The 21,692-nt window shown below is 37.7% G+C and overlaps 1 protein-coding gene across 3 annotated transcripts in view; it reads left to right on the top strand.

Annotated features, from left to right (window-relative positions):
• Positions 1-21,692, top strand: part of MED23 (mediator complex subunit 23) — a 46,879-nt gene that overhangs the window by 16,862 nt on the left and 8,325 nt on the right. For all 3 annotated transcript variants that reach the window (XM_034765648.1, XM_034765646.1, XM_034765647.1), the window contains 14 exons: positions 4,507-4,707; positions 5,619-5,762; positions 8,262-8,407; positions 9,182-9,427; positions 9,611-9,753; positions 10,437-10,611; positions 12,275-12,438; positions 13,643-13,767; positions 14,552-14,757; positions 15,819-15,999; positions 17,357-17,527; positions 18,705-18,921; positions 19,628-19,864; positions 21,162-21,327. In XM_034765648.1, coding sequence (XP_034621539.1) covers positions 4,507-4,707; positions 5,619-5,762; positions 8,262-8,407; positions 9,182-9,427; positions 9,611-9,753; positions 10,437-10,611; positions 12,275-12,438; positions 13,643-13,767; positions 14,552-14,757; positions 15,819-15,999; positions 17,357-17,527; positions 18,705-18,921; positions 19,628-19,864; positions 21,162-21,327 — 2,522 coding nt within the window. The remainder of the gene's footprint in view (positions 1-4,506; positions 4,708-5,618; positions 5,763-8,261; positions 8,408-9,181; positions 9,428-9,610; positions 9,754-10,436; positions 10,612-12,274; positions 12,439-13,642; positions 13,768-14,551; positions 14,758-15,818; positions 16,000-17,356; positions 17,528-18,704; positions 18,922-19,627; positions 19,865-21,161; positions 21,328-21,692) is intronic.

Genomic DNA, 21,692 nt, shown 5'->3' on the forward strand with positions numbered 1-21,692 from the left:
CTCAAAAAGATATATTAAAAATGGAAAAAGTATAGCGAAGGGCAGCAAAAATGATTTAGGGGTATGAAACAGCTTCTATATGAGGAGAGATTAAAGAGATTGGACTGCTCATCTTGGAAAAGAGACAACTAGGAGGCAATATGTTAGAGGTCTATAAAATCATGAATGAGGATATGTTCATGAACCAGGGATCACCTGATGAAATTTAATAGGTAGCAGGTTTAAAACAAACAAAAGGAAGTCAATCTGCGGAACTCATTGTCAGGATGGTGTGAAGACCAAAAATATAACGGTTCAAAAAAGAATTTGATAAATTCACGGAGGATAGGCCCATCAGTAGCTATTAGCCAACACGGTCAGGGACCATGCTCAAGGTGTCCCTAGCCTCTGCAAGGTGTCCCTTGCTCGGTTTTGTTACTCCCTCTGGAGCATTTGGTTCTGGTGACTGAAGAGAGAGTACTGGGCTAGATGAACTGTTGGTCTGACCCAGTATGGCTCTTCATAAGTTCTTAAAATCTTTGCTGTTCACCTTTTCAGCCAGCAGTGATGGTATAAAGATTAAAGTAGAATATCCTCTTCTATGCCTTCTCCCAAGCCAGGTTGTAGTTTCATCCCTGCCTAAATCCATTTGTGCCAGGTTGTTTGAGAAAGGAGCTGTTGATTTTACCTCGGTCTATGCATCCCGGAAATGGAATTGAAGCATGAAGTGAAAGGAATGACTTAATACAGTATTATTCAGTTGACTTTCCTTTCCCTTTTCTTTTTATCACATTTTCTGTTTGGTACTAGGAATTTGAATTTCCTGGTATTTCACAGTATTAATATGGCAAACATTATGGATCCACTGGTGTTAAGGTGTAAACTAACCCTTTGATATTCTTTCCATTCATATGTCAGAAATGGCACATACTTCTACTTACTGGGATTGATTCAGCTCCTATTGAAGAAAATGGCAAAATGTTCATTAAGCTGGTAGAAGTAGGATCAGACTCGATACAAACGTCTGGTTGCAATTTTAACAAGCTAATTGTGAGCCTGGGTAACCACCATATTTGGAAAAAGGGGGCAATTTGTACCAGTATTATTCGTAGTGTCTAAAGCATTTATTAATTGTTTCTCAGCTCAACCATCCATATCTTATTAAATATTTGAGAACTATGAGGACAGTTACATTATTTATTGAATTATTAAATTTTTTTAAAAATGTGTTTTCTCTAAATATTTTTTATTACAAGGCAGTTGACATTTTGACCAGTTCACTATGGCATCCCTAGTTCTTCAGGGATTGGTCTTATAAACTTTTTCAGAAAGTCAGAAATGGCTGTGGTAGTACTATTCTGATTTTTTTTTTCATATTTGTTTATGGTTTAATTGCAGTTTCAAATATAAATCCCCATTTTTCAAGCATTTAAAAACTTGTCTCAGGATGAAACTCCAGTTACTAGTCTGGGAATCATTTTGTTTAACCATATTTTTAAAAAATTTATTGTAATAAGTGGGTCTTAGAAGAAAGTCTTAATTGTTTCAGATACTTTTTAAAATTCATATATAATTCCAAAAATACTCCTTTAACCAAAAAAAGGCAAATTAGTAACTGCTAGTTCTGGTATTTTAAGGAGTTAAACCATGAGGCTATAGGTATTCATGCTGTAGACCAGTCCCTGGGATATGCCTGTTTTTAATAAATTAAAGCCCCAATCCTGCAAACTTTTTCATATGTGCATAATTTTACTCATGTGAGTAGTCCAAAGCATGAGGTTTACATAGAAGTTGCTTCAAACCTTTATGTATGGAAAATAGTAAAATGCCAGATATTGAGTTAATGCTGAAAGACTGTACTCAAAAAGCATTGTTAAGCTTCTTCCCAATCCCTTGAAAGTTATTTTAAAGCAATATGAGTAGAGGATTAAGTGATCAGCTGTGTGCTTGAATTTCCTGGCTCCAAAGTTTGTCCAGCCTTGATATTATTTAAATGTTAAAATATATATTTATTAAGACTTGTTCCTTAATTAAATGTGCTGGGGATCTGACTACCATTTTGTCAATTTTATTATAAACTATAGAATAAAATGTACATTACTAGTGGAAAAATCCTACTGGAAATTCTGGCTTTTCTTTTTCATGGTCATATTTTCCTGTCTATTGTATATTTTGAATAACTTTTATTTTTTAATATAGGCTAAGGTTGGTGGGCTGTTGGACATTAACCCACTGCCTATCAAGCTAGTGAATTTCAAGCCCTGTACACAGTAGTTTTGCATGCTGGATTATGAAATAGTCTGTAGTGTTGTCTGTTGCACCCTGCTCTGCTTCATAATTAGTTGCATTTGGAAAAAAGTATTCTCAACTGGTGGTGTTAATATTGCTCTTTGTAAACCTGTAATGTGGTTGATATGTGACAATGGCCTTGTGTATTTGGAAGAGAAGGTGAAACAGAAATTGATGCTTCCTTTTTTAGTTAGAAGTTTGTGTTAAGCATGCTTCAAGAAAGCGCAGCTAAACTTGTAGCTTTCTGCAGTTTTGAGCTGGCAAAGAGCATGTAAAAAAGGGGATGATGTTCATTATATTTGTCAAGTTTTCCCATTCTTGCATTTTATTCTTAATTTGAAGGAAAAAAATCCCTTTTTCATGGCAAAAGACTAATATTGGTTAAAATTAGAATGAGCATCTCCTTTCAGCAATTTTCTTTCCTTTTTTATTAAAAAGGTTTTTAGGCTGCCTGGCTAGCGAGTCAAAGAACTCCTTTGTTAAGGAAGCCCTGACATGTATTTTGGTTTAAAAAAAATTAAACTTCTATTTTTTAAAAAATAATAATAATAAAGCCTTTTTTGCCTCTAGAAAGGGACACTGTATTTTCATGACTAGTATTTGAGCAGCTCAGTTCCTTCTTTTCTCTCATCATTAAAGTAATACTTTTTTCTTTAATTAAGGCTGCATTATGTTACAGGAATTAGGTGTAAAAATCTAAATGTAACTATTTTTAAACCTAGTCTGTAGAATGACACAATAAATCTTCAAGCCCTAGCACTGTATGGAATGAGTCAAATGACACTCAGCTTTCACCCCCTCAGTAGCATTTAGGCTTATCGTTCTGTTTGAAGATGTACAAACATAAAGTAATACACAGTTCCTTACAAAAGTGTTTACAATATAACTTATGCACAGAAAATAGTCTAAACTTGTACCAAAAAGTTGGAGGTGCAAACTTCAAGTACTGCAGATATTTTATTTTTTATATACACCTCTACCCTGATATAACGCTGTCCTCAGGAGCCAAAAAATCTTACCGCGTTATAGGTGAAACAGCATTCTATCAAACTTGTTTTGATCCGCCGGAGTGCGCAGCCCTCTCCCCCTCCCCCCCCCCGCGGCACTGCTTTACTGCGTTATATCCGAATTTGTGTTATATCGGGTCACGTTATATCGGGGTAGAGATATATACACACACATAATGAATATATTCTATATTTGATCATTGTTGAAAGACATCAAGGAAGAGAGAGAGTTTAAGAGGTGATTTATTTATTTGTGTGTTTAGGGGCCTTGAAATTGCCTGTGGAGAAGCTGCAACCTAAATAATTTTTATGGTTCTCATCACCGTAGTATATAAACTAGTGTGTCACCATTACTTGGGACATTAATCATGTCTAAGGCTGTCTACAACTTGGAGCTAGGGGTATGATTCCCAGCTTGACATATTCCCACTAGCTCTAATGGAGCTAGCTTGCTAAAAATAGTGGCATAGCTGCAGTAGCATAGACAGTGGTGAGCCACAGTATGGACTAACTGCCTTGAGTACAGAACTCCCAAACCTTAGGTATATGTACTCAGGATGACTAATCTGTGCCACTGCTCTCCACTGCCCTTGCTACTGCAGCTACACTACTGGCCGTCAAACTAGGGATCACACCCCATCAAGTGTAGGAGACCATAATTTATAAAATACAAATTGTCAATGTACCATTCACCTTTAGAATCCTAACCAAAAGCAGTTTCTTGCTGCCATTGAAATCATTGAGATTTCTGCTGTTAACTTTAATTGGAATAGAATTGAACCGGAAGTAAAAGAGATCAGACATCTCCTTAAGATAGTCTATTTGAATATTTATGTTATCTTTGGAATACGTCCTCTGTTTTTAGTGGTACAATTAGTGTTTTCTCTTCATATACACATAGACTCATATTTAGAACACTTGGGCTTTGCAGGTGCCGATTAGATTCATAAATATTATGGCAGAAAAATAACATTTTGTACTGATGAAAACTGTTACACCAGTTATTTATGTGTGGAGGGGCAGGGAATTAATATATGGTAGAATGTAAAATTATTTGTGACCTGTAACACAGTGCAGCTTTAATACACTGGCTTATCCTTTAACTTCTTAAGTTCAGACTTCATTTCATGCTTCCCAGCCTTCTGTCGAAATACTGTACTGAAATTGTTACCATTGTGTTGAAGTTAATTGCAAAGCTTTTGGAATACTGTATCTGGTCTCTGCCTTGCAGCACAAACAGCGCTGTCCTGTGCTGGAGGACCAGTTGGTGGATCTCGTCGTGTATGCCATGGAACGTTCGGAGACTGAGGAGAAGTTTGACGATGGTGGAACCAGCCAGTTGTTGTGGCAGCACCTTTCCAGCCAGCTCATTTTCTTCGTGCTCTTTCAGTTTGCAAGCTTTCCTCACATGGTCCTGTCACTCCATCAAAAGGTACCTTTTCTGTGGCATTCTCTTTTGGTAGGATGTGAAAAGAATCTGTCTATGTGAGACTGAAGTTTGTAATCACACTGGCAGAGATGAGATGACGTATTCATGCAATGTAAATCATTGTGTTCTTCTTAGCATGTGCGCAATGTGCCTCAGGTCTCATGTGACCAGGACTCATCACTGAATTTGGTCTGCTAGTTGGATCATTAGCTTCCCCAGCTTGGGCCGAGTACTGCTGGGGAGTGCGACGTAAACACTGATTCATCCCCTGCTCCCTGTCATGGTGTTAACTGGTTAGGTCTTTCTCTTCATTGCATTAGATTACAGGATACCATTCTGTACTTGGATATGTTGTAAAATAAATTTGCAGCTGGAATTTGAAGGTGGCCTTGTTTTCTTTCAGATTATACTGTTATAACTTGTACGCAGACCAAATATTGTAGACCTAGCCTTTATAAAAAGCAGCTGATTTTCAATCCCATGACCCTTTCAGTTTTTGAGACCATTGTGCCTATGTTGTCCCCACTTATGGAAATGCAAATCCAGTGTTTCTAAGAAGTTTTTTTTTAATGTTCCCCAACAACTTATGGAAAGCTTAACTATTTTAACTTACTGCTAAATATATATACACCTCTACCCCGATATAATGCTGTCCTCGGGAGCCAAAAAATCTTACTGCGTTATAAGTGAAACCGCGTTATATTGAACTTGCTTTGATCCGCCAGAGCGCTGCTTTACCGCATTATATCCGAATTCATGTTATATCGGGTCGTGTTATATTGGGGTAGAAGTGTAGGGTGAATGAATATTAAGACTTACTGTGCAAGAACTGGTTGGTTAGAGGCAATTTTTCCTCTGCCTGCAGTGTATCTATTCCTAAATAAGTTTTTTGTGTGTGTGTATTTTTTAAACAGTTGGCTGGACGAGGTCTTATTAAAGGCAGAGATCATCTGATGTGGGTACTATTGCAGTTCATCTCTGGCAGCATTCAAAAAAATGCACTGGCTGACTTCCTCCCAGTTATGAAGCTTTTTGATCTCCTTTACCCTGAAAAAGAAGTGAGTTTTCCATACAAAATTAAAAGCCAGAGTCATAATTGAACATGTTAATTAAAATGAGCCTTCAGGAGTAATAATAATAATACCTAGCTCTTAACGTGTACCTTAATACTGTGCAGCATAATTCAACAGGGGAATTACAAAAATAAAGTGAAAACTACTGTTAAGCTCAAAATTTATGTGCTGAATTTCTCTAATAATTAAATTTGGGTGGAGGGGGAAGCATTTGGCACCAAAATAAGTTGTAACTAATCTTTTAAGAATTTTTTTTATTCTGTGAAAGTCTCAAGGACTTATTTTTTTTCCCTATCACTGTGTGGTGGCATTTCTGATATGAAGGATTTCAGTGAGTCTTTGGGTATCTGGGTTAAAACAAAATGATGCATTCTCATATTTTTAGTGAACAAGGCATTTTAGGGGTCTTGCTTGTACTTTTAAAAGCTTAGCTAACATGATTTGAAGTGATGTTGGTATGCAATTGCAAACCCACACTGTGAAGTTCCTGTAGGGGTGGAAGTGAGGGGGAAAGTTGAGGAGTGGTGGGTATAAATGACTAAATAAAGGGCAGCAATAATAGCAGCCCTCAGGGGTCTGACAACACCACTCTTTGACTGTAACAGTGTCTGCTTTAAGTTTAGGATCTAATTTGCAGATGTGCTGGGTATCCACAGCTCCACTTGCAGGCAACAAGAGCTCTAGATGCTCAGCGTTTCTGAACATCAGAAATCATTGATATTAAATAAGGTACATACTTTACCCTTAATCCTTGTACGAGCTTCTAACTGTTATTGGGGGAGACGCTCTGTGGATCAAAGGTAGTATACGGCCTTAATGTTTCAGACCAGGCCCATAGATGATAATTAAGGGCTCATTTGTGCCTTTGACAGGAACCTCAAGCAAGAGGCAACACATTAGTACCTCAGGAGCATCCCAGGAAGCAGATTGTCAAGTCACAATCTGCCTCCTAGTTTAACCCTGCTTGAGGGGAAAATGCCCTGTGTGAGGCCTCATATACCTGCTGTTAGGCAGGTCCTTTGCTTGGCAGTGTGTTGTAGTGGAGGTTGGAGCCGAAGCTCTGCCCACTCCTCACCCTGTCCTGTCCTCTTTTGCAGAGGGAGGGGTAGCTGTCCTTCAGAAAGCACTATTCCTCCTTTCCCTTCTTCCTTCTTCCCCTTCACCTATCCCCAACCACTGCTACCTCTGAGTCATGAAACCAGTGCAATGGAGTAAAGGGGGCACTTTATTCTCCTTTACTCCTTTGCACTACTGCACACACAGGACCACAAACTGGACTTAAATATATAATTTGGCTGTCTTCACATCCTGAGTTTTATACCTATTTCATGCTGAATGCCTCCCCTGACCTAGTAGTGGGATCTTCAGCACAGAGCTATGCTTAACACAACTTTCATTTCAGAACTGCAGTTCTTCTTTTCTCCTTAAGAAAAAATGAATGTTTTCTCAAGTGAGAGAATGGGTGGAGTTTTTAAAATCTTTTCCTGCCATAAATAGAGTAAATACGAAAATATCTTACTGCAAAAAGGGCCCCCATACAAGGGCACGTACCACAAAAGTGATACTAATTTTGTATTCTGACTGGCAGTTATCTACCACACTGCTTTCCCATCCTGAAATGCACACTGTCCTGATTAGTTGCTGAAGTTGGGCATGGGGATACATGCTCGCGTACACAAATAGTTTCTGTAATATTTGTATGCATAGTTCCCATTGCCAGCTGTGAGAGGAGCACTCAAACTTGCAGTCACACATCCTGCACATTGCACCCTGCTTGCAGTAGCTCCTGTCACTTTGGATTTATGGACAGGCTCTTTGTGCATTTTTGTAGGAGCGAGAACTAAGTTAGAACACTTACTTTTTGATATTCCTCTGTCCTTGGCTTCTCTGGTGTGCATCAGTATATAAAACCAACTGGATTTTCTCGCTTTCTACAAACCAGTTTTGAATGCCATTTACGTAAATGGAGCAGATTACATCTTTTTCTTGTGGGATATTTGACTGTCAGATGCAAAGGCATCCTTTTTCCTGATGGGCTATTAATGGAAGTTTTATATTGACTGTCAAACTACTGCTATTCTCTCTTTCTGTATTATATCTCTCCATTTCCATTTTTGAGCTTTTATATCCCATAAACAATCTCTGAAATTTGTCCTATGCAAAACCTGAGTCTGAAAGCATTTGGTTTGTAACAAAAATATATATTTAATTCCCTTGACTCCTATATATTGTAAATGTAAGCATTTATTCGCTGAAGTTTTTGAATGCTTTATTAGGTTCTCTGGGTAAAAACTAATAGCCAGATTCAGTCCTTGGTTCCTTTTGTCTTCAGCTGACGTTGTATGCATGTGTGTGAGACAAAAATTTGTCAGATAAGTGTGTTGTTCACTCTTCTGTGCATCAGAAAAAGCCACTTGATCAGTGAATGTTAGTTGTTACAAAAGGTTATACATACAATATGTAATTTGTGTGTTCTTTCTTTAGTGTATTCCTGTACCTGATATTAACAAACCACAGTCAACTCATGCCTTTGCAATGACCTGTATCTGGATACACCTGAACCGAAAGGCTCACAGTGACAACTCCAAATTACAAATTCCCATTCCTCATTCTCTTAAGCTTCATCATGAGTAAGTTTGGTTTGTTTCGGTTTTTGGTTGCTGGTGGTTGTTTTTTTTTTTTGTTTTGTTTTTGTTTTTTTTAATTCCATATTACGGCTTATTCCTAGTCAGGACCAAAGAATCAAAAAAGAAGTTCCAAATCCATGTTTAGTATTTGTCTTGTGTGATATGACGCCATGTAACTGAAAAAGTGTCTCTTAAAAAAGTTAAAGATGAATTATTTTGATCATGTTTTAAAGGACTATTGTCAGGTAGCTCAAGCCCAAATGAGTTTCACATAAATTAATGTTAAATATTTTCATGGCGTTTTTAAGAAAAAGAATTCCTCTTTTGACTTTAAGCATGTTTCTGTTTTCCTTACAACTCTACCATTACACTTGTGCTAGTTATTGAGTACCAGAAAGTGAAACAGACTATTTTCCTGTTCAAAGTGTGTGAAATGCAAAAAAGTAAACCGTTAATAAATGGTGAATAGTAAATTATGTTTAGTTTTCAGTTTTAATAATCTAAAATATAACAAAAATAGGATTATTTTAATAACTTTTACCCTGACACATAACTCGAACAATTGTCCCTTTACCCAAGACTTATGAAGCTATCATAATATTTACCTGCCTGGGCACAAAATCCTAATCACCTATTTACTATGATAGCTGAATGAACTTTACAGTGGAGTTACATGAGGGATTAATTTGGCCTCAGATTTGCAGTTCAGATATGTCTTGTTTTTCTTTCTCTTTTTCTTTTCTTTCACTTAACATTTAACCTGTCTTGATTATGCAGGTTCCTACAACAGAGTCTAAGGAATAAAAGTTTACAGATGAATGACTACAAGATCGCCTTATTATGTAATGCATATTCAACCAATTCAGAATGTTTCACATTGCCTATGGGTGTTCTAGTAGAAACTATTTATGGTAATGGCAACATGAGGATACCTCTTCCAGGAACAAATTGCATGGCTTCCGGATCTATTACCCCATTACCAATGAACCTCTTGGATTCGCTTACAGTTCATGCCAAAATGAGGTACAGTATGGTTTTAAAATGTAATCAATTTACTTTTACCTGTGGATCTTCATGTAAGTGTAACTGTATAAAGAGGAAAGTTCATTATTTTGTTTGCTTCTTTTGTATAGAATGTCTATCTGCTTATACAACTAATTTCTTAATAGTTTCAAGTACATACTTTTTTATTTTTATTTTTTTCAGTCTTATTCACAGCATAGCTACCAGGGTGATTAAACTGGCCCATGCAAAGTCTAGTCTGGCCTTGGCACCAGCACTTGTGGAGACATACAGTCGCTTATTGGTTTATATGGAAATAGAGTCCTTGGGCATCAAAGGCTTTATCAGTAAGAATTTTTTTTATTTAATAACACTTTATATTTCATTAGTACCCAGAAGCTGTAATCAAGGTCAGAGCCCCTCTGTTCAAGGGGCTGTACAAATACTTAGGAAGAAACAAAGAATTGCTGCCCCAAAGAGTTCATATTATATAGCCCTAATCCTGCAATAGATTCTACAGGAGAACACCACTGTGCTCGTGTGCCATCTATTGTAGCATCAGGGCCTAAGTATTATGACTGTTGTGCACAAATATGTTGTTGTCATCTACAGATTCTCTCTTAAGCTTAAGTATACTTAATTGGTCAAGCTCAACATGCAACTACATTTTCACTTTACTTATTTGTACGTCTGCACTATATTGAATTTTTAATTAATCAGTATGGAGTAAATGTAATGCACACATCTGAAGAGAAATAACACTTACTAGAGATGATACTTGCACGTGTAGTGTTAGAGCTGATTCATTCTTTTAGTAGTTTATGGCTTGCAATTTAATATGATAACTGTGCTTTTGCATCAGGTATAGATTTCATTTTCATGTCAGATGTTAAGAGGAGTTGGTGATGTGGCAGTATGTTTTTCTTAGGATAGACTTAAAATGCCTATAACTAGATAAAAATGAGTAAAATAGCCTTTTCCAAATGATGTCACTGGAGAATACTTGATCAATTCTCTTCTCTCTTATTAGGTCAGCTGTTGCCAACAGTGTTTAAATCTCACGCTTGGGGAATTTTGCACACACTGCTGGAGATGTTCAGCTACCGTATGCATCACATCCAACCTCACTACAGAGTCCAGCTGCTGAGCCATCTTCATTCTTTGGCTGCTGTACCACAGACCAATCAGAACCAGCTTCATCTCTGGTGAGTGAGGGTAACCATCACTAAACTTTTATCCCCTTCCTTAGTAATTTATTGAAAATCCTGCAGGATCTTTACATAATAGGTTGTCAGTGTTTGCCTGATACACCCATCCTGCTAGCAGCTGTTGATTCTCCTAGGAAAATGTTAAACAGGTTCTGCTGAATCAGAAGCAGGTGGCTTCCCTGAATATAACGGAGAAAGATACTATCAGGGTTTGGACTGAACAGTAGGGCTGGCCAGAAGACAGGAATTCCATTTTACAACAAATTTCAAGGTTTCAGCATTTGGTTTTGTTCCATTATGAAACCAAGACCTTTCAAAAGTCAGAGAGAAACCGTCCCACCACAGAGTAGCAAATAGCCCAGGAGTTAGGGCACTCTCACTGGGATGTGGGAGACCTGGGTTCAAATCCTTGCTCTGTCTGATTTGCAGCAGCGACTTGAACTTGGCTCTCCCACATCCCAGTTGAGTGCCCTAATCGCAGGGCTATAGAGTTAGTGTCACTCTTTCTAATCCAATGAATATTTAATTATTAATACAAAGTGGAACCACACCAGTTGGAGAGATTGGGAGACACCCCTTGCAGAATACTCAATAACTCAGCAATTAGGGCTTTCATCAAAAAAATTCCTGACCAACTCCACTGAGAATCCTGTGGTAGAAGATCAAGGTGCAGTCAAGTGTGGGGAAAAGGCTTGCGTTGAACTTAGTTGTTGAAAGGTCTTTGTTAATAGAGCAAAACCCTAGGAAGGGTATGAGCTGTTGATTATCAAGCTCCTTTGTCCAGATCAGTTTTCTCAGTTGATACCAAGGAAGTCCTTCTGACTACCTTCTGATTTCTTAGCCCAAGTACAACTGTAAGCTTAGTAATTACCCATCTCTGCTGAGAGAGCAGGGGAAAAGTGAGGGGAACAGGAAAGTGGAGGAATCTATATTGTCATTGATTATGTGATTATGAACTTTTGCATGTCTCTTGAAAGATAAGATCATGGCAGAGACCTGTCAATGCGGAACTAGAGGCACACAACTAGAAATGAAACAATTTGACTCCGCGCTGTAGGTGTTTCAGTAAATTAGATGATACAATGACGATATCTCTTAAATTGCTTCTAACTAGCAAGTGAGAAAACTAGCTGTAATTGGACCAGTGAAGAACTTAAAATAATGCACCTCAAATGAAAAGCAATAATTTATTTCCCTTCTCCACCTCCCTCCTCCCCGAGATTTTAATTCAAACAGTATAATTACTATCTGGAACTGTAAATGAAGAAGTTGGCTTTGCAACTTCCTGTACCACATTAGTCTCTTTAAATAATGACTTCAGATCTTTGGACCAAGATTATCAAATGTAAAAAATAAAAATAAAAAGATTTTTGGGGTGCTCAACTGGAGAGTTCTTTCCCCTTTTCAGATGGTATGTGCTCAGCACTTTCTTAAAACCCAAAGATGGAGTCATCCAAAATCACCGATCACCTAAAATTCTTGGCCCTAGCCTCCAAGAAACAGAAGTAGATTGTTCTTTCCATACTAAAACTGTTTTGAAAACAATTATATACATATTATATGAAGCAAAAAGGTAACAAATTACAAGGAGTGCTAATGTTTTTCAGTATTTATTTATTTTTCCCCTAACCAGCCTAACTTTTTTCCTTCTCTTCTTTAGTGTTGAGAGCACTGCTCTAAGGCTAATCACTGCGTTGGGCAGCTCTGAGGTCCAACCACAATTTACACGTTTCCTTAGTGACCCTAAAACAGTTCTTTCAGCAGAGTCAGAAGAACTCAACAGGGCTCTGATTTTGACTCTAGCAAGAGCAACACATGTGACAGGTAAGAGTGAATTTGTCAAATAAGGGATAATCTACATGAAAGTGAATTAAATTATCTTCCTCCAAATAAAGAGATGCCACTCGGGGCCAGCAGTATTAATGCAATACTAACATTCTGAAATCAAGAACTGAACGTCAGGCATTCTGAAGTTATTTTATTCTACAATGTTAAGTCAGTTAACTTACACATATGTATTTTCCATTTTAGTTTTCCTTATTACATTTAAATGCTCATGTACTAATGCACACCATAAATATATATGGAAGGTACAACAGGGCTAAGGTTAATGTTGTGGAAGAAACCTTCTTAAAGGCGATCTGCAAAGCAAAAGAAAACTTGGCTTTTGTGTCCTTTTTTGTCTTTTTATGATTTATAAAGGCCTGAAAGGTTGGGGTGAGTGTTTTGGATAGGAGAGAGTTAAAAGCTTTTTATTTTCCTGTTTTGTTTTGTTTTTTACTTTGGAAATTTTGATCTAGTCTGGAGACTGACTGGAGAATTGGTATAACTATAATATCAGAAAAGCCAAGAGAGTGAAAGTTTGAATGTGGAAGGGATTTTTGGCATTTTCTGACTTTTTTGCTCGATTTTTGCAACTTTAATATTGCATTAACACTAGCTTTTTACATTGACTATGTTAGAATGTTTCATAGGATAATGCTTCACGTGCATTTCTGCTTGGAAAAGTTGATTCTTTAAAAATGACGTCTTGGGATTCCATGTTGACTGTCTCTCAATGATTTCCATATGATACCTGCTCAATTTACAAGCAAGGTGTGTCTTGCAATTGCCAGTCCAGCAAGCTATGTCTAGAAACTTAAAACAAAACTGGGTTATTTCTAGCTCATTTGTCAACAGCCATAAAGATTCTGCAACTGCAACATAGGAATTCTGAAACTATTATCACTTTTGATTTGTGCATCTTCAGCAGGATATAATTCAGACCATTCTCCCTGCAGGTATGTTGGTTCTACAGAATCAATCAGGAGTGAGAAAAAGGAAAAAAAAAAAAAAAAAAAAAAAAAAAAAAAAGGGGAGGATGGGCAATATAAACATTTTAGACAGACAAATAAGTAAACGTGTCTGCGTTTTCCAAGATATCCATCCTACTAATGTAAAAGCCTGGGGAAGAAATGTCAGTTTTATGTAAAGATCCAGTTTCACCAATCCATTGTGTTTGATTAATGTTGCATATGTGTCCATTTAGACTTTTTCACAGGCTCCGATTCAATTCAGGGAACTTGGTGCAAGGACATATTGCAGACTATCATGAGTTTCACTCCCCATAACTGGGCTTCACACACACTAAGCTGTTTTCCAGCTCCACTGCAGGTAATTGTTTCAAACTAAGTGCTTGAACAGCTGGGGAAATAATTATCTCAGTGGGATCTTTGTTGTCCCCTTCATAGTTAGTTTTCTTCCCTTGTTCCTTCTATATTATGCTCAAGTCACATGAGAAATCATGCATGATTTTGAAATGGTAGGTGTTTTAGGATGAAATGTTTGGGAAGTGGTTCTGACCAAAAAAAGATAAAGCAGTGTTTGCAGATCTTAGCAAAATTATCCAGTTGATGTATATGACAAATGATTTCTTTCGCATTGGAAAAGGTTTTCATTCATAGTGGAGATATGTCAGCAGGTTTTGCATCTGTTGTTCTGGCAGGGTGTGCTGCCACTTCAAGGTGTCTTGGTCTGTGGGGAGCTTGCTTTTGATGATGAGGTTGGGGGGGGCAGTTTGAAGGCCAGAAGAGGGGGTTCAGAAAAGATTTCTTTAAGGATGGGATCCCCATTGAATGAGTTGTAGTTGTTTGATGATACCCCGGATGGGTTCCAATGTGGGGTGATAGGTGACAACAAGGGGTGTGTGGTCAGAAGGAGTTTTATTTCTGTATTGAAGCAGCTTCTCTCAGGGTGTTCAGGTGGCTGTGACACTGAGTACATTTCCCAGACCTGAAGAAGAGCTTTGTGTAAGCTCAAAAGCTCGTCTCTCCAACAGAGGTTGGTCCAATAAAAGATATTACCTTGTCTCTTTAATATTCTGGGACTGACATAGCTACAACAACACTACTTAAATGTTTCAGACTTGTCAGTTAACAACAAACACACTTTATTTCAGGCATTTTTCAAACAGAATAATGTTCCCCAAGAAAGCCGTTTTAACCTTAAGAAGAATGTGGAAGAGGAATACCGAAAGTGGAAGTCTATGACCAATGAGAATGATATAATCACCCACTTTTCCATGCAGGGCTCCCCTCCCCTATTCCTTTGTCTCCTATGGAAGATGCTGTTAGAGACTGATCACATTAATCAGATTGGCTACAGGTGAGCTTTTAAAAGTGTAGCTGCATTCTATACCAGTTATAGCTTAAGGATAGTAAGCTTTCTTCAGTACAGTGGGCACAGTTCTTCTACACTAGAGAATCAGATTTAGTACATTGTTAGATGATGGGTTTTGATGTACAATTAGAAGGATTAACATACTTCAAGGATTGCATAATGTCTAACAGTAGTGCTTACTACTGGTTGGTCCTGTTTTTATGTGTAAATTTCTATGATGTACTTATCTCCTGATAAAAATGACAGATGCAGGTGAAGGATTCAGCTGTTGAGTTGCAGTTTTTGGATGGTGGGGAGAGATAAGTGGTCTACAAAGTCAAAGTTTTACTTACCTTGAAGCACTGTTCTAGACAGTCTTTCTGTTCATTATTTACTATTTATCTGAAATATTTTAATAACTTTTAATACCAAAAGCTTTATTGGGTTTGACTGCTCAGAAGGCTTATCTCTGAATTGAAGAAGTCAATAATTTTCATGGCTGTCTAACTCTCATTTCCAGTTTTAGAAAGCTTAAAACATGCCGTACCAACAAAAAATCAGTTATCCTCTTTCCTCCCTCACTAGGCCTGTCAGAGCAATTACTGAATATCTGATAAAATGCTTGATAAGCATCCCTACAGTTAGGAAATGTGACGCCTTTGGAACTGTGTGTGTAAAAAATATTACAGAAAAAATTAACTAGTTTTAGCAGCATGTTATATGTTACATCCTACTGAAGAATTCAGTTCTACAAGACTGATACATGTATATTTATGGAGACTTATGCCCAGAATCTATCCATGAAGCGGAAAATGATTTATTTTCACTGCTAATTAGTAGCTTGTGGTATCCTGACCTTGGAGTGCCCTCACTTCTGGGAGTTGGGTTACACTTATTAGCATGTTTTGATGTTTGTATTTGAATGACTATTTTGTATAAAAACTTGAAACACAGTCCTGCAAAGTTAGCCAGATAAAAATGTATCAAGACTTCTATAAATTATGCAGTCCGCTTCTGCTATGTGCATGTTACAGTAACAAGATCATTTCTTACCCTCTGTTTGCTAGAGTTTTGGAGAGAATTGGGGCTAGAGCTCTGGTTGCTCACGTTAGGACATTTGCAGATTTCTTGGTATATGAGTTCTCCACGTCAGCAGGAGGCCAGCAACTCAACAAATGTATTGAGATTCTTAATGACATGGTGTGGAAATATAATATTGTAACACTGGACAGACTGATACTGTGCTTGGTAAGTATTACCTTAATAAGTTAGGTGCAAGGTGTTTCTTTATCCAAAATTTGGCCAATGTCTTCTGATCCACTTCTATAGCAATCACTTACATAGCTGAAGTTTGACTTCAGTTTTTGGGAAGCAGCTCCAGTCCGGCCATCAGAGCAGCACATAGGGGGCAAATTCCATGCCTGCCTGTTTCCCAGCAAACTACACCCATTTTTGTGCAAATATATTGAATTGAATAGTGACTAATTACTAGTTCAATAACCAAGTAGTACTATAGAACTACAGATTTTTTTTTTGCCCCCTGAGTGAATGAAAACTAGGAGTGTCACAATTGTCCCATTCTCTGGCGAGGAGAACTCTGTCTAGCTTTATTGATCATATAACAGCATTGAATGAATTGGAATTAACATCACCATTGTATGGGGCTGGTTCTCTTCCATCTTAGTTTTGCAATGACTGTTCATATTTTGAAAGGGAACAAGGTGCATGACAAATGACATATTGGCAAATAAATGGAAAACCTAATGTGGCCTTTGGACAATGCTATCTTTGTTTCAGGGAGATTAAAAATCTGCCAGCTGTATCAAAAGGGTGGGTACGAGGGATTGTATGCTCTGTCTTTAGTTCCCTTCCTCTTTTCATTGGTTAGGAATTCTCAAAAAAAATAGCTAAAATATTGCTTCAGTAGGTACTATCCTTTCACCAGATTTTAAAATCTTTCTTCCTGGTATGGAGCTACCAAAAGAAATGTCCAAGATGATATGTCAAAAACAGAATGCAGTGTTTGCAATTCCACAAGTACCTATCATTGGAATGACTAGAATTTTGAAACTGGCATACCTTTCTTGGTACTATCAGTGTTGGAGGGATGGATTTGGCAGCTGGGATAAAACTGATGCCTCTCACTGAGGAACATGGGAGAATTTCTCCACTGGGAAATGAGTGAGTTGATGAGCGCTTATCACTGGGAGGGGATGGTGTCCAGTGTTCAGACCCTTGCTTGCATTTGTGTCTACACAGAGAATATAATGAGTGGGTGAGTTGGCTGGCCAGTTATATTAAAATTAGGATGTTTAATTACCTAACGTCATTAACGATGAGGATACTTAACAATTGGAACAATTTATCAAGAGTTGTGGTGGCTTCTCCATCACTGGCAATTGTTAAATCAAGATTGGATGTTTTTCTAAAAGATCTGCTCTAGGAGTTATTTTGGGGAAGTTCTATGGCCTTTGTTATACTAGAGATCTGACTAGATGTTGACAGTGGTCCCTTCTGGCCTTGGATTCTATGAATGAAAGCAGACAGCATTAGCTATAATTTTACATTGTTCTGCAATCTAATACTTTTGTTGTTATTGTTAAAGGCTATGCGCAGTCATGAAGGAAATGAAGCCCAGGTCTGCTACTTCATAATTCAGTTACTCTTACTCAAGCCTAATGATTTCAGAAACCGAGTGAGTGATTTTGTGAAAGAGAACTCTCCAGAGCACTGGCTACAGAATGATTGGCATACAAAACACATGAGTTATCATAAGGTACTATAGATTGCACAATCCTCTGGTGTAATGTGTGCTGTGCAGTTGAGATACTGAAGTAGTCCTTTGTTTTGTGTATTATTTACATTTTTGCTATATGCCTTGTTCTGCTATTCAGTGTGTCATTTAATACCACAACAATAACTTTTAAAGATACATTTAACATTAGTAATATTTGAATATTTGGGTTAATGTAAAATCATTGTATGTTTACAGAATAATGTAAAAAGAAAATGTGCATGTAATACTAAAAGATAGAAGTGACTGAAGAATTGGGAGTCTCTGCTCATCTGAATCCCACGTTTAATCCTTGATTTTTCTGGAAGCCAATCAGAAAGAACAAAGACCCAGTTTCTCCTTTGTGAATTGGGGAAAATATAGTTTTGTTTTTTCATTGAGGGGCAGATTTTACTAGGCTTCTGCAAGCTTCCACAGTATTGAAAAACTCACAGGGAGGGAGACATTCCAGATTTTAGTGTTACCCAAAAAGTGGGAACTGCTGGCTGGGGCGGGATGTGACAGCTGGAATATTATATAAAGCTTAAACTGTGCCCTGTCACATGTATGTAAGCACCATCCAGCTATGCTTTATATGTTATGTGTGGGGTTCCTTTCCCCAGGGAGAAATCACATACAAATTATTTGTAATGGATAGATTCAACACATGACAGACTAGTGTTCTCAGGCTCCAGGGGAAGCATTTAATGTACAATAGAGTTGATTTCTCTCTTGATTTTCTTTGGAGTCTTTGACAACAAGGGTGGATAAGTGGTGGTATCACTGCCTGCCTGCTCTCAGGATTAATTTCCTTTTAGTACTTTATACCTCCCTGCACCAGTTTTAGTGAATCTGAAACAATCTCTCTCTTTTTTAAAATACTTTTTCAAGAAAAAATGAGTTTAATATATTTTGTCCAATTATATTTAGTTACTGTGATAGATAAAATTCATAATCCACTAGGGATTTGCACACACACACAGAAATTTCAAGAAACCAATTCATTATGAAATTCATACCTTCTCTTTGGATGTATGTGTATATATATATAATTCCAAATTGTTACGGAGTGTCTACAGAATGGAGTACAATGTAGGTTCAGTACATTTTTAAAGTATTGCAAGTACTCAGTAATGTTTTCAGTATACTTTTAAAAAAAATCTGTTTTTGATTTCTACAGAAATATCCTGAAAAGCTGTATTTTGAAGGGTTGGCAGAACAGGTCAACCCTCCTGTTCAGATCCAACCCCAGTACCTACCCATCTACTTCGGAAATGTGTGCCTTCGCTTCCTGCCAGTATTTGACATTGTAATCCACAGATTTCTGGAATTGCTTCCAGTGTCCAAATCCCTGGAAACTCTACTGGATCATCTAGGAGGCTTATACAAATTCCATGGTAAGTTCCTCAAGCCCATTAGCTCTTTATACTTGCAATACAATCACTACAGATTCTTCGTTGTGGTGCATATCAGTAAAGTCCTGTCCACGATGGGAAACCAAACCTTATTCGCTAACTGTCTGTTCTGAAGAGCAACTTGGTTTACTAGCAGAATGATAATGACTGACTCTTTTTGAACACTGATTTAGCTGTTTCAGTGTTGTATGGGCTTTAATATAGTAAACCTTGTTAGCAAAAACCTTATTCAACGCTACCCATTCTATCCATCCTCTTCCTTCTCAGCAGGGTTCAAACACAGTTTTTTAACTTGGTTGTGATCATGTTGAGTATGACACAAACCATGTTGTAATAATGGCACAACAGTGTCAGTCTTGTTCTTTCTACTCCTTGTTTCTTATCAGAATCTCCCCTTGAGATGCTGTCTAATGCTGTGTATATAGAGAGGCCTTGCAGGAGGGGTTTAGTTGTTTGTAAATAATGTTTTAAGCAATATCACAAACATTGAAGTATTGGTTTTGACCTCATTTCAGATAAACTTTTTGTCCAGTTTCATTTAATATAGTGGTACAGTAACAATAAAAACATGGGGCATTTCTACTGGTGTATTTGTTTTTACCTCACCCTTTATTTCGCATAAGCTTACTATTACCAATAAAAAATTAAGTGCGATGCTACTGTGTTTCTGGGTTTTTTTTGTTGGCAGACCGTCCAGTGACATACCTGTACAATACTCTTCATTATTATGAGAGGCATCTCAGAGAGCGCACAAACCTCAAGCGGAAGCTTGTCCATGCCATCATTGGTTCTCTCAAAGATAATCGACCACAAGGCTGGTGTCTAAGTGACACTTACATCAAGTCTGCTATGAATGTACGAGAAGATAATCCATGGATCCCCGATGACACTTATTATTGCAAATTGATTGGAAGACTAGTAGACAATATCCTTTTTATAATGATTTGTGCTTAAGGAAAATTATCAGTATTGTAGTTTCAGTTCACCAGAGTTTAGTTATATTCCATACAGTTCAAATACTGCAGGACTGAGGGCTTGTCTCCACGTAACGGGGGATTGATGCATGACGATCGATTAACCGGGGGTCAATTTAGCGGGTGTTGTGAAGACCTGCTAAATTGACCAGCAATCGCTTCCCATCGATTCCAGTACTCCACCGGAACGAGAACCATAAGGTAAGTCAATGGGAGAGTTTCTCCCATTGACCCAGCGTGGTGTAGACATCGCAATAAGTCGACGTAAGGACCTCGATTCCAGCTACGTTCTTCATGTAACTGGAGTTGCGTAACTTACGTCGATTTAGCCTTGTAGTGTAGACCTGCCCTGACTCTCCCTGGCCATCCTCTTCCCCTTTTCTCTAATGCCAACCTGCTGAGAAGTTGATTAGTTCTCTGTGCACCTTTGTTAACCTCCTCCCACAACTCCACCATTTCCTCTACTTTGCTGAGATGTCCAACTTCGGGGGAGCTGGACTTGTCTCTCTGATTAGGGGGGAAAAAAGTATATAAACCCCTAGTTTACATAAGTTTTAAGCATCTAATGATGCTAGTGATTCCACTGTCCTATAAGTAGAAAAACACACTCTGTGATGTTGTTCTGGAGCGCCTTTAATTTTCATTGGCAATCAGATAGTCACAGTTGTTTGTTCTTTGTCTATTCAAGAGTTTAATTTTTTTCAATGTTGCCACCTGAAAAATTCTAATACGAGTAGTATGTTTACATTTAACAATATACTTCAAAAAAGATTATTAATAGTGTAGAAATTTCTCACCATTTTTCTAATAAACAAAATATCTTAGGTTTAGAATAAATGGACTCTGACATGGCCCAAACATAATAAATCTTCCTGTCAGAAAAGTATCTGTTGTATTGTGTGTATGTATGTGTTTCTATACATACAGATATTTCTCTAGATATTTATTTTAAAAATGCTTTCCAATAACTGACTTATCTTAAATATGTGCCTTTAGTTGACTGTGGCCATTAGTTTCGTTCAGTACTGTCGTGTGTGTGTGTGTGTGTGTGTGTGTGTGTGTGTGTGTGTGTGTGTTTTGTTATAAAAAATACACACACGTATTATCAGGAATTTGTGGGACTCTATTGTTTTGTTTGTGTATTAGATATATTTTGTGTTAAATACATTTTGTACATGCAGAACTACATTGTTTGCGTCTTACCAGTCCCCATGTGGGAATTTGTTTGTTTTCCTTAATCATTGTTACCTATGGCTGGCAAGTCGCCTGGTCCATTTCCAAACTGCGACTGGCGATTCAATGAGTTTCCTAACCCAGCTGCCCATGCTCTTCATGTTACCTGTGTTGAACTCATGGCGCTGGCTGTTCCAGGAAAGGATGTGGGCAATGCACTTCTAAATGTTGTGTTAAAGAGGTATATTGGACTTACAGAACTGCTCTCTACAAAAAGCAGTACAGTGGTTACAAATTGCTCACTGGTTCTGAAGCTTCCTTTTCTTAAACGTTGTTTTATATATTGATATCATTGGGAGGCGAGCAATAATATGGTGTTGGATATCATTCTAAGAGTCAAGAACAAACCACGTGTGTGGTGAATACCTTAGATCCCGGTGCTGGTGTTGACTGAGACTCAGCTTCATGTGGGAGAGATGGTGGAAGTACCGTACATTTGTCAGCAACTTGTCCAGTGTGTTCATAGGCGTTAACAGGAGGGGAAAGGAGCCATGTGTAGCACTCATCCAGAGGGGGAGAGCCATCAGTTCCTTTAACAAAAGATCT

The sequence above is a fragment of the Trachemys scripta genome, chromosome 3 (genome assembly GCF_013100865.1).
Source record: "Trachemys scripta elegans isolate TJP31775 chromosome 3, CAS_Tse_1.0, whole genome shotgun sequence".
In the NCBI taxonomy this organism is placed as follows: Eukaryota; Metazoa; Chordata; order Testudines; family Emydidae; genus Trachemys; species Trachemys scripta.